At 36.0% G+C, this 14259-nt stretch overlaps 1 protein-coding gene across 1 annotated transcript in view; it reads right to left on the reverse strand.

Moving 5' to 3' along the window:
• LOC116159997 (ETS-like protein pointed) overlaps nt 1–14259 on the reverse strand; it is a 113740-nt gene that overhangs the window by 83496 nt on the left and 15985 nt on the right. The window contains exon 2 of the mRNA XM_031473112.1: nt 10852–10993. Coding sequence (XP_031328972.1) covers nt 10852–10993 — 142 coding nt within the window. The remainder of the gene's footprint in view (nt 1–10851; nt 10994–14259) is intronic.

The raw sequence follows: 14259 nt of genomic DNA on the forward strand, positions 1-14259 counted from the left end.
TTTGAGTACGAATCGGATCGAATCGATTGATATATGCTTCTAATCCATGATAATGACCAGATCAGCCATAATAATGAGCGATTATTGGTATATTTTTAAAGTCGTGGGCGCCATTATCACACAAGCCCAAAATTGGTTAATTTCTGAAATTAATCTTGCACTGTCATAAACTATAGTGACCCGAAAAACCTTAAGTACTTGACAGAATTCTGATATTAGATAAGATTGCAATATAATGTAAAATATCCAATAATACTTAGTAGGTAGGTATAACAGAATTAAATAAGTTGGCAATTTAGCATCAATTAATAAAAAAGAGTAGCTAGTTACTATAATTACAGTAGAATTGCAACAGTGATCTTTCCTGTAACTGCAGAGGGGTATCGAGGGTTGGAAAGTTGTTGTCTCGCGAATTTTTCAGTGTGTGAAGTATGTGGTTAAAAAAGACGTTGTGGTGGTTCCCTTTTTTTGGTAACGGTCTAACGTACGGGATTTCAGATGAGTAAATGAAAATTCCGAATACATTTAAAGGATTATTAAACACAAATTTGTCCCAACTACTCAGTACAAGTCTCTGTAGATAATAATAAATGGATAAGCAAATTAACTTTGAATCTTTCCGTGTTGCATTTGCAATAATTTGTATTTGACGTCGTCTTTACCTCTGCAATTATCCGGTATAATAAAACGTAATTTCTAAGCAGATAAGTATAAACGAGTATCCGAGCGCAGCGCACTACTGCAACACGACCTTGTACATAAACAAAACAACCAAAAAAAACTCGAAAAAAAAAATTACTAGATTACCGCCTTCTTCTACGTTATACCACCTGCTCCTCTATGCTACGCGAAACGGTCAAGTGATGCATTCAGCGTTTCCTGCGTTCGCATGCGGCCCCATGCAAAAGAAAGAGAAAACAGTTCACATTTGTGTATCATAATTGATTCAAAACTACAAAGTAAGGCAAGAAAATAGTGGACCTTAGCCGATCGTTTTAGCCAAAGGCTCTTTTTATACACGGTCAACGTCCTGGATCTTAACTACCACCCCGAAGCTATTTGTGTTGAACGGATCTTTTCCGCTTTATCGGATATCACATATACGTCAAACTACTCTTTTTTTTGTAAATTTTTTTCATCGGATGGTGCAATTAATTTATGTTCCGGTTAGCGCGAATTTATTTGGCTCTATTCTCGAAGGCGACGAGAAAAAGTTAAATTTCCTGTATACCAGATGACACCCATTTAGTGTCAAATCGATGCAAATAAAACTATTTTTAGCGCGCACTTATTTTCAACCGTTTGATTTATAAATTGCCAGAAAAATCTTGATATACACACGAATTCACGTGGTCGGTATAAAATTGAAAAAGTGGAGAGCGAAACGCCACGGAGACTCTCAACGTTTCGGATTGTGACGAATTTACAAAATGGATAAATCACATACCTATATGGGCACCTTTGGAATTTAATGTTTTTCAAAATTAAAAAATTATGCTAAAGCGACAATTACATCAGTACACAGTGGTCCGGTCTTCGGGGAGCAAACAAAATTATTTAGGTGACAAAAAAAATCATGGACTATGTACACTGCGATGCAATTCAAATCTGGCGAAACACCTGAAAGCTTATGAACGGAGCTATACATTTCCTGTAAAATTGACCATGACGAGTTCATCGGATATCTTTGAAAAAACAATTTCTTTGTAAAAAAAAATATGTTGTGGGTTTTTATTTATGTTATGGACTGTTTCTAGAATAAAAATGGAACAAGGCGATATCATTGATATGTGACAATAACGCCTGAAAGCTTATGGACAGAACCACATTTTACGTTGTTCCATTTTTATACTAGAACCAGTCTATAAAACAAATCCGCAATTTTGGGTGTTTTTCTAAGGTGACTTTTCAATCAATCGAGTCACAAATCAAGTAGTGTTGTCAGATTTCAAAATACCAATTAAAAAACTAGAATATCACATACAATGCCTAAATTTTAACTCTCAAGATACAAATATCCTATGTTCAATTCTTAAATATAAAATCAATGCATTGATATGCCTGACAGTTATGCAACCCACCTTCCACATAAGATAAATGTGAAAGCAGTATAACGAAACAAACTTAGTAGTAGTCCATCCTCATGTAACACATCAATAATTGCGTCTTATTTCAACGGAATAAAGGCAAAGTGTCATTTATGTAATAAAAACATTAAAACGGAAATAGTAAATTTGAGAAAGGCGCCCGAACGAAAGCGTACGCCATCTGGTACGATACGGCGCTACCGCAATTCTTTATGAGCGAGTTCTTGCATGAGCAAGTTTACTACACCACTTCCACACGTGATGTCGCCAGCGTCGTCATCGGCGATTTTATGGGGCATTATTTAAACCATGGACTAATTTTATATGGATATTCGTTTTGCAAAGCTTTTCTAAAATAATAAATCAGTCTACCAATTGCCTGCTGCAGGTTATTACTCTTTCGCACTTATCTGCCAGTGCATCACTTCCGTTATAAATGATTGATATTCAGCCTTTGTCACCCATTATGACCCATGCATATTCACTTTGTATACCGCATACAATCAAGATTGGTATGAATGAATGTGAAAGTAATTCGGCAACCCGTGCTACAATCTTGCAGGATTTATTGGCGACATTAAAATTACAGTTTCCAATGCAGCCACCGTAATCTGTGGGAAAGGTATTTTGCAGACGCCAGGAAACGGAACGGGTTTGATTTCCTGTAAATATGCAATCATCTGGTACCTCTATATTATAAAGTATTTTTTAATCTGCCTTTTACCTCTCTCGCACGCCCACCGTTTTGCAATACATATTCTCACCTGTTAAAAACGGATGTAAACGTTGCTCCAGGTTATTAACGTCGATTTAACGCATTTATAAGTTGTCTCATTAATTAACATCGTAGCGGTTTTGTTTACGTTCGGTGAGGGGGAAAAATGTTGCGAAATTTCACCGTGGCGAAAGTTGTGAATGAAATTCTCTTACTACATACACTATGACTTGCCCTTCTAAACGTTATGTGTATCCATAATTAGCCACTGCAAAATGCATCTACATTTTTAAATGATACCAGAGAACTTTAATTTGTGTTGATTGGATCATTTGAAATGACATTCCAGGGTCAGTGCCAAACTCAATCTTCCAGATTAATTTTAAGATCATGTATCCGAGGTCGGTCACTTGAGAAAATGGTTGGGTCTTGGTAAAATAAAAGCATTTCTTACTCCATGACCATAGTCTAGTCCTGGTCATCGAAAGAAGTTAAACAGTCTCAAGTCACAGTGTAGGAAAGAAAATGATATGGGTTTTCGAAAGGTCTGGTTCAATGCGGCCAAGAAACAACATATCTTGTTCTTGTATCACAACAATGCGACTTCCCAAGTACAAATAATGCGGCTTTTGGAGCAGTCAAAGGGAACTCAAAAAAATTATGCGGTCATGGTTTTTTAACCGCAATGATGTCCGTCCTTCGTTACAAAACCTCATAACGAAGATAACTCAAGAGGCTGTTTTAAAGATTAGTCGAATGGATCAATATAAGAGAATATTTTGCAGCACAACAAAAAAAGTTTTTCTACGACCTCCCTCAAAATGAGGTCATAAAACGTATAATTTAGAATTACTACGACTATGGAAAACTCGATGGAAAATTAGAAAAGCCAGCCGCGCAGCGAGACGAAAATGCGCTCGTGGCGGAGATCGGTTATGCCGCCCTCGGTTTTTGCAATCATTCCCTGCTGAAGATAATTTATTTTGCAAATGTAGTATTTATAATAGTATAAATAAAAAATAACTCTTAATATTGGAATTAATATTAAGTTGCTCGGAAGTCAGAACGAAAGTCAGAACTTGATTTTCCGAGCTTTCAAGGCTGCGAACTCGTCCATTGCTAGGTACGTTGAAATCTATTGCGTTGGTGAACTCGTGTTCGATGGAGAGAATAGCCAAGTTTGATAATCTAAGTTGACTCATGGCTGAACGAAGGTAGTCCTTAATCAGTTTCAATTTCGAAAAACTGCGTTCCCAAGTTGCAACGCTGATGGTCAGGTTTAAAGCCGGGCTCAGACGACTCGTGTACTTGGCGAATACACAATTATTTGCGTACTTGGGAAGTATACGAGCTTGGCGAGTTGCGATGGCAAGCAGGGCACTCACACGACGTGTACATTGTACAAGTACGCGAGGGCGAATATTTGGGGCGAACATTTGTAACACTTGTATCCTTTTCCAGGCATCATTAACTGCATTTCGATTTTTATGGTCTTTGTGTTTAGCCATCCAAATGACCGGCTCATTTTCATAAAAAACAAGAAATTCCAACACAATCTCATTTGTCCACTCCATTTCAATAAAAAAAGAAAAAAAACAAAAAAAAACGTCTGTACGCTTCCGTCTTTAACTGAAAACTAAATTAATAATCGCACTAAAGGCAAATTATTTGTGCATTCCGTTTGAGCGCCTCTACAAGTACATATAGATAAGTATGTACTTGGCAAGTGTGCGAATAATCGTGATCCCTTTGACTCGGACCAATTTTACCGAAAAGAAATGGAAAACTAACGAGTGACAATTAATTGTACAAGTAACCCACTCACACGACATGCCAAGTAACGATTATTCGCCAAGTACACGAGTCGTCTGAGCCCGGCTTAAGAATATCCTCAAGTAAACCACAATGTTCGGAACAGAATCGGCCAGACCAAATTGCTGTATAAATTGCAGTAATTCCAAAGGTCCTTGCAATTTGCCGGCAATGCCGCCCCTCCCGGGCTGCCACCCGGGGCGGACCGCCCCCGTCTCGCTACGCGGCTGACATATGTACGTTTGGAAGTGATAATTACCTACAAATGTCAAAACTGTCAACAGACGTCTTTTGTTTTGCCTAAACTTTCATTTCGAAATTCACGGGGGTCTAAGAAAGAGTATGGTATGTAATTTGGTTGTAATTTGTGTATTACAGGTGAGTAGAATTTTGCAATTTTTCTACTCATCTGTAATACGCACTTTTATAACCTTACGACGTAATATACTATTTAAGCAATATAAAATATCTCTTATCGTAATCCAGAGTGAAGGTTAGAGAAACACGGACTACAAAGTGCCCCCACCCCCAAATGCAAGCAAGTTCCCACGAGCAACAGGGTGGTACATCTAACGACTCATCCTTAATAACTAGGGAACGAGAAATCGTCATGTGGTTTTATACGAAACATATAACGATGATGGTGGGTGATATATTGGAATTTGGATTGTACTTTCCATTTGTTTTTCTTTCGCCATTTTATTTCAGTAGTACACATTTTATATAGCATTATCAAACCAACAGAACGCTTTAAAAATATCGTGTAAATAAATTGACACTCTTGATTATCGTTATGAAGATGTAGATAATAAGACAACATTGTATTTTGTAAGTGTAATGCATTTGGGCGGAGTGGGAGCAGATAGTGATCAAGTATGCCAAAAAAATAAGGTGATAAAACAAATATTTTTCTCAAATATGTTTCGCTTGGGAGATACGCCTCTAAATATGGCACAATGCACGTTCCAGCTTAAATTTTTTTCTCGGCAACCGTAACGGATAGAAAAATGAGACCAATGCCTTTACTTAGGTTTATTGATATTTTCTTCTTAATTTTGTAAAACTTGTTAAATTATAAATAAATATCCGAACAGCCAGTTAACCAAAACAACAACAACAAGTTAAAAAGTAATCGTAAACGATTTACATAAAGCGCATTTCCACTTGCATTCATTTCCCATTTATAAGATGCAACTTCTGATAAAATCGTAAAAATCCGGCCACAAATATGAAAGATAGCGTTGCACATGGGCAATCCATTTTTGACGTGTTACTTCAATTTCAGTTTATGAGAAGAATTTCATTTCAATGCTTTTCTAAATAAGAAAGTTGGAACTGCGCATGCGCAAACCTAAATTTTAAAACTAATGTTAGATTTTCCTTTGTTCCAAGCGCCTAAGTATCAAATTTCACTTAAATGGTGCCATAGATAAAAAAGTTGGCACTGCGCATGCGCAAAAGAAAATTTTGAGACTGGCGCTCGATGATCCTTTATTCCAAGTGCCTATGTATCACATTTCATTTAAATTCTTCCATAAATAAAAAAGTTGGCACTGCGCATGCGCAAAGCCAAATTTTGAAACTGGCGTTTGATTTTCCTTTATCCCAAGTGCCTATGTATCAAATTTCGTTTAAATTCTTCCATAAATAAAAAAGTTGGCACTGCGCATGCGCAAAACCAAATTTTGAAACTGGCGTTTGATTTTCCTTTATTCCAAGTGCCTATGTATCAAATTTCATTGAAATACTTTTATAAGTAAAAAAGTTTGCAATTCGGTTTATAAATGGTCGAGATGCGAAAAGGGCACTGTGAATTTTGAATCGATTCGATTCAACTTTTGGTTTTGCGTATTATATGGCTAAAGCTATGCCCATATTGAATTTCATGCAATTCAGTTCATAACTAACGGAGATGTAAAAGCGATCGAACATTTCTAAACAAAGTTATCGTTCACACGGACAGATAGATGGACAGACAGACAAAGGAACAGACGGACAGACCAGCATGCAGACGACAGATAGCAATGCAAAATTATAAACGATCTCTAGGATCGTTAATAAACGGCAAATGTGTAAAATTATAGAACATGTAAAAAAACGGTTTTTTTTACGATAACTTTTTTTGTAAGCGGTACAGAAAAGATTCCTTCCGTGGTACAAGACTCGACACCATAACGAACCAAATAGCGAAAAAAGTAGAACAATAGCTCTTAAGATAAAGAACTAGTAGCGTCGCAAAACGAGCGGACGGACGGACAAAGTGGCCACAATAGCGCATTTTTTTTTATTTTTGTGGAAATGCGCTAAAAATGAAAAAAGAAACTTTGGAGCATTTTCCATGATTTATCGGTACTTGCCGAAAGGTAATATAACGGACTCTTTATGTGTACAAAGGAAAATAAAACAAGGAATAAATATTCTTATAAAAGAAACTCACCATTGCGCAGTCTACACATGGGCATACCTGATTATAATATGCGATATTTTTGCTTTTACTAGAAGAATTTTATGTTAACATTTCAAAAACATATTTCCATAAATAACAAAGTTAATATTACGCAGACTGCGCATGCGTATATCAATCGTCAAGATTTTTATTCCTTGAGGTCCCAAATCTATAAGCTACCGAATGCAAAAAGAACTAACTAAATATCTTGAAAACTGTAGGGGTAGGTAACGCCTCGGACGGACGGACGGAGAAAGTGTCCATAGTAGCGCTTTCCAACATGAGTTAGAAAATGCGCCGTGGATGCACAGTTTCTAAAAGAAACAGTTCGAACCCGCGGTTTTTTGACATAAATTTATTTGTCCTATGTCCACCATTGATTTTATCCTATTATTTTTATTTATTACTAAAATACTCAGTAGTCAGTACCTAAATACTTCTTGTTTCGAAAAAATTGTAGTAAAAAAAATAGAAGAATGCTCTGAAAAAAGCGGAATATCTCGAAAAAATCTGGAATATTTGGAAATAGGTACTCATTGGATAACAATAGGTAAGATTAAAAATTGATATATCAATATATCGATAACGATAATTATCGATAGATAGTACCATCTAATATTAATAATAGTATTATCTATATCATCTGATACTCAATAAATCTGGGTATTAGAGCTGTTACTTATTGTATTATTTTATTATATTTTTTATTATAAATTTCTAATATGTTGGTATACATATATAAGTTGGTCTGAAATTAGTTGCCATCGCTCTTGTTGTGTGACCGGCCAGCCACTCCACTCCAAGCAAATTAGAATAATTGCAAAAAAATGCCCCGAACAGGTTTCGACCTTGGAACAATGAATTTATTGGTCCCAGATTGTTTTTATAGGCGAAATTAAAGTAGCAGTACTGGACTCTATAAATGATTTTTTTGTTAAAGTATTTGTTTTTATTAAATATTATTTGGTTTTATCACATAAGTGACTTAATCCTGTACTGTCTTGTTTAAAGTGGATTAATAAAATATATTTCTCATTTTTTTTTATTTTATTTGTGGATCCATCATTATTTGGGATGTTATTATTCTAATTATCGTGCCTGTCTTTCCCAAAAAGTTGAATGAATTAATACTTGAAAGCGGTCCCATGAGGGCAATTTTTAACATCTCGAAAAATCAATTCAATAAAGAAATTAAAAGTCAGTGTTGATATTTTTGAGAGTACCTACGTTGCCATTTTTATTGGAGGAGGGAAGTTCGATTTTATACGTGTGTAGCTCTTGCTCCCTTAAACCCAGTATAAACATACGACAAATGGTTTGTCGAGTTCAAGCTCGCTTAGGTCAATTCTATTACGCCAACAGGATCGTGCGGTATAAGGTTGTATCAGTATACTATAACGTAAATTTAATTAAGTACGTCTATTTATTACAATTAATTAATAATGAATGTATAGCAATCCTTAAATGGATTCATTTATGACATGTAAATTTATCACATACGATCGCGAAATTCACTAATAATCACTTCAGCATCGATGTTGAAACTAACTCTTAAAAACGATTCAATTTTCTTATATAACAAACGGAGAGTTTCTAGAAGAAATCACGGGCATTCTCAAACAGTCTAGACTGCGTGTCATATTTCAAGGAAATATGTCGCCTCCATTTTCATTCCTTATCACTGGTGATTAATCTTACCTATAGGACTTCTTGGAGCCTGCTGGCGCCCTAATGTGTGAGATTGATTGATTGATCGTTTTATACTTTAATCTACGTGCATTTCTCATTTTCCTTTTTTTGTTCAAAAAATGTATCGCCTTTTTTTGCCAATACTATCTCGAAAGTATAAGGGACTTTCGAAGTGAGAGAATCTCAGAATTAATTGTAAAATCTTGTGTATTTTTGATTCTTGACATCATGATAACCGCAAGAAACTTCGAAAAAGAAACCATAACATCCAATATACGTCAAGCCAAATTAGTCAACATTAAAAAAATATTTAAAAATGTCTAGAAATAGACTAATGGATGAGAGTCAAGTTGGTCAGCGAAATTTGATGAAAAGAATATCAAGTACACTGTACAGCGTGGTTCAAATTCGTAGCTCACCATTGGGATCTCCGTAGCTGTGAGAGATACAGTAAAGTTGTTCATTTTGTAACTAAAAAACGCTTTTGAAATTTCTCAAAATAATTGAAATACACGAGTATCACCGAAAAACCGAAAAATCAAATTTCGTTTTCATTTTAAACGGCTTAAACTGTTGGAAATGGACGAGTCCTGTTACCACCTTCTAAGAGCAGGCTAGACGTAAATACAAGCTACTACTTATATTATTTCTTATGGGCGCTACATTGATTTTTACGGAATGATAGAGGAACAAGAAATTCAATTGAATGCATCGCCATCACAGTCACGTTGATTCAGCAAGATCTAGTTACCCGTGGATGTTTGTTGAGAAATGAATGTGAAATTTTTGATTCTGACATTTTCCTAGTTTTTTTTGTAAATTTATCTAAAACTCTTTCCGTAAAAATCCAATATAAGAAATAAGAAAGTAGCTTCTAATTCTAGTGTTCTGTGAAAATCTGTGGCCTCCGAAAGTTGACTTGACCACAAAAAATATCGTGTACCGATTTGTGAAAATTTACAAAGTTACAAATCTATGCATTCCACATTCGACACTATCGGACAAATCCTCCGGGAAACTTCTCCGACTTCTTTTAAAGACAAAATCAACAAAAATTGATTATCATTTCAGGTACATCCATGTCATTTATTTTGAAAACGTTTCGGAAATGTTTTAGATGTTCCTTAATATTACTTTACGTTACGAAATGCTGTATAAAATTACAGGAATATTTTGAAAATGTTGATAGAAAGTGACAGAAATTTGGGAAATGTGTAGGTACGTAATTTAGGAAAATATTTGGAAATATCCGGCAATGATTTGGAAATTCCAATGTTAATAAATCTTGAAAGTTTTAGGAATCTAGAATGCTCTGAAAATGCAGGGCATGTTTCAGAATTGTGTGCCAAATTTTAAAAATTTCTCTCTAATATTCAGGAAGTTATGGAAATGTAGAAAGTGTTAAGCAATTTTGAAAGACTTCATAACTACAATTCAGTAAGGTAAATGTACTTACTACACCCAAATTTAGAAAAAAAGTATATTAATTTCTTTTTATCTATCACCGAAGGGCTATGAGTTCTTTTGGCCCGCGAATTGCTATTCAAGAATTGCCGTTCTGCACAAATGAAAACTCGCCTGCTAATTTCCGGGGGCTATAATAAACTAGTACCTAGACATAAATTTAAATTTGCCCCAAGCAACCACGGCATAGGTAATTACAAAAGGGTTAATTGCGCTTTAAAAGGTAAATAATACAATTAAAATATTTTTTTCTCAACGAGGAATAAAAACTAGACATCAAATGGAATAAACTGTCATATCCTCATTAATTCAAACCGCCTCTCACTCCTCTATGCATGCATAACTACCATAATATTCCTTAATTAAAACGCGTCAGCTCTCTGCTTTGAAAGCAATTGAGCCAAACATTAAACTTTATTTACCCAATCGAAATGTAATGCTTAATGAAAAAAGGGAGAAATAGTTCACTATAACAATCAATTTAGTATGACATGAGTTGATAGACCCGCTTCATTCTGATATTTGATCTATTAGAGTATAAACTTCAACAAGAATAATAAGGGATTAGAGTTACCGCATCAAAGAAATAGGAAACTACGGGCGTGATTTTTTCTCACGCTATGAAAAGTTCCACTTACCTGATGATGCCTCTGTATCAGAAATATCGCTGAGAGAAGGGACCTTCTGTACGGATTCGGAACTCGGAACCATCGCTTCCTCGCAGTCGTCGAGTGATTCCTGTTTCAGAATGACCATGGCTGATATTTCAGCTTCCTCGCACTGAAAACAAGAGTGGTTCGTTTAGAGGCAGATCGATGCATGAATATTGTAATACAAAATATTCCAGCAAAGGACACGATATATTGCCAAGAATGTCAACAGTACGAGGCTTTTCGATGAAGGCCGTGTCATAAACTAAATTTTAAAGAAAAATACGTATCCGATCAAAACGGGCTGCATTCAATTCCTAGTATAAATAATCAGAAATATTAACTTGGAGGCCGCTTATATGAAAAAAGTGACCTCTTGTAACTAATTCCCGAAATTACACCCAATTATGCATCGTAAAATTAATTCGCGTCATAAAATGATTAAAAATGATAGTTTAAACCTAATAAGAAAGTTTTTGGGGAGACACAATGCTTACGATTACTCATTCAATTTTGTCTTATTACTTTGAATGGTGGCCAAAAATAATTATAAATTTAGATAATGAGTTGGCACGGTTGAGCGTAATATGAAAATAACTAATATCGGTTATGGTGTTACGTTCCGTGGAATTATAAACTAAGAAACGGTATAAATCAAAGTTAAAAGGTTGTAATTGCAATATATTACACCTTTAGAGCTCAATAAAATTGCTTCAAGCTTTAACCATTATTATTCCTACGGTGGCATTTATTTGCGAGTATGATATTATATCATGAATCATGATTCAATTTTCATTGAGAGCTGCAATGGTAAAGTATCGATTCTCAAATTTTTATAAAGATATTAAGTTGTAAAACAACATCGTTAAAAATATAACATAAACAAGATCAAAGGGTGAGAAGCGTATTTTCAAAAACAAAATTACAATCCTACATACATAACGTGTTTTATAGCTCAAATTGTACTCTATTGCTTGATCTAGGGACCAGGCCTTGGGAGCAAATACTGGGAAATTAAATATCAATCGCACTTTTTAATTTTTAATAATAGGTTTTGTTTTTTAATCAAAAATGTTCGTAAGTGTCTATCATCTCTATCAGGGGCTCTCGACTAGTCCGTGTCCGGAAGTGTAAACTGGGTCAATGTGGCAGGTGACACTAGTACAGATGAACATTTTAACCACCTTCATCATATGAGATTCATTACTCTAGTGTTTCTTAAGACCTTTTTTCGTCTGGTAGCACACTAAAATTATTATACAGGACGTAGCCCCTCCGCTTGTAAATAAAAGCTCGTAATTCATGCATAAAAATTAATTTGAAATAAGTAAACGATAACAGAGGAGTGGCTCAGAGATGGACTGGGTCAAGCATAGAGTGACCCAGTGAGTTTACTGACCCAGTGACCCAGTTGACCCGGTGACCCAGCTTGATCCAGTTTGACCCGGCGACCCAGCTTGACCCGGTGACCCAGCTTGACCCAGTTTGACCCGGTGACCCAGTTTGACCCTGTGGCCCAGCTTGACCCGGTGACCCAGCTTGAGCCAGTGACCCATCTTGGGTGATCCAGTTGAATCCGTTGACCCAGTAATTAAATTATTGTTAGGTATCCGGAAAATCTTAAGGATAATTCTTATTCAAATTTATAGCATTAGGTTAGTATTGGTATTTGAATTTTGTCATCCAAAACAATTTCAAGAACTTTTAATTAAAAAAAAAACTTCCTCAATAATATTCGTAACCCAATTTCATTCAAGAGAACTAATACCTAAAAAATCAAACGCCTTTGTTTATAGTTTGTAGTCAAGTAGTCAATGAAAGTATTTAGAGAAAAGATTTATTTGGATTAAGCTAACTAGTAGAAGAAAATTAAATGTGAATGAACACCAGTAAGCAACTGGTAAGCCCTGAAGCAAAGAAATGAAGGAGAGAACTGTTTAGAAATAGCATTACTATAATACGATTCGGGACATGGAAATGTAATGTAAGACTGTTGATTTTTAAAAAGGCGTCGGTAAGTATTTTTGCTGTTCTGTTTTTAGATCGGTAAGTAATTTTGGCGTCGTCGTAATCATAGCAACTGGTAAATTCTACGTACTGTCATGGAAACACCCATGGTAAATAGTCAGAAATGACCGATCGCGCAAAAAGTTTTTTACGGCAGTATTAAAGCATACATCACAGAAATGGCAGTTGCCAAGCAATCGAGTATTATATTCAGCAAACCAGCATTAAGTTTCATTTATTTCATAATCGTACACTTGAACCGAAGTCACTGCGTTATTCGATCAAACTTGGTTACTGGGTCAAACTGGGTCACTGGGTCTAACTGAAGAGAGTATGACGTGAACCAACGACCCAGTTTAATCCAGTGACCCAGGTGATCCAGTTGACCTAGTCCAACTCTGGAGTGGCTACGTCCAAGTACGCCCCATCGATTATATCTATTTGCTAAGAGTGTCGCTCAAAAATCGAAATTACTTGTAAATGAAAGCTCTTAAATAGCTCGTAATTCCAGTACAAAATTTAATTTGAAAAAAGTAATTCTTCAGTGGGGGGGGGGGGGCTGAGTCCAAGTAGACTCGGCCACCCCATAAGAAATGTTCGATTCCTAGTGATTAAAGCGTGCTCTAAATTTTTAATCTTTCGATATGAAAAGCTCCTAAATAGCTCATAAATTGGATAACATTCTTAAATTGATTCACAATGGTGGGGGAGCTAGGTCCAGCGGGGTGATAATACGAGAGGTCCCATCGTATTGCCTAACGCATTCCACCATCCAATTTTCCAAATTGCTGCTGCCTTCTAAAGGAGAAATCCAACTGATAATTGGAGAAAATTTCAACGCATCGATAAAAAAGTTCCTTTGAATTTCACTAGATTATTCCCTATGAGTCTTAGATGTGTAACGATTCAATAAAACTTTTCTCTGCTGTCTAGGTCACAAGTTTTAGAGCGAAATGTACCCAACGTTTTGCTTTACACATGAAGTTGGAGTCCACCAGTCTCCAACGCCTTGAAAAAAGCTCGCATGAGCAAGTTACGCAGAGTTTGAACCTGCTGGCCGAACTGTCAATGGAAAATTTTACGAAGAAGTGCTCCGCCGCTTGAAAGATCGCGTCCGCCGAGGAGACATTGCCAACGATTGGATTGTCCATCATGACAATGCACCCAGTCACACGTTGTTAGACTGTACCTTTTGGTTCGTACATCAACATCGCAACCCTACTGCAGTCACCATATAGCTTTGACCTGGCTCTCAGTGACTTTTTTTGTTCCCCCGCATCGGGGGAGACCTGAAAAGATGTCTTTTCAATTCGATTCGAGTGGTTCAAGACGCTTCGACGAGGTGCCCCAACAGTGTTTCGATGGCAGCATTTCAGGGGGTCTATCAAA

Source organism: Photinus pyralis, unplaced genomic scaffold, assembly GCF_008802855.1.
Source record: "Photinus pyralis isolate 1611_PpyrPB1 unplaced genomic scaffold, Ppyr1.3 Ppyr1.4_LG1, whole genome shotgun sequence".
Classification (NCBI taxonomy): Eukaryota; Metazoa; Arthropoda; class Insecta; order Coleoptera; family Lampyridae; genus Photinus; species Photinus pyralis.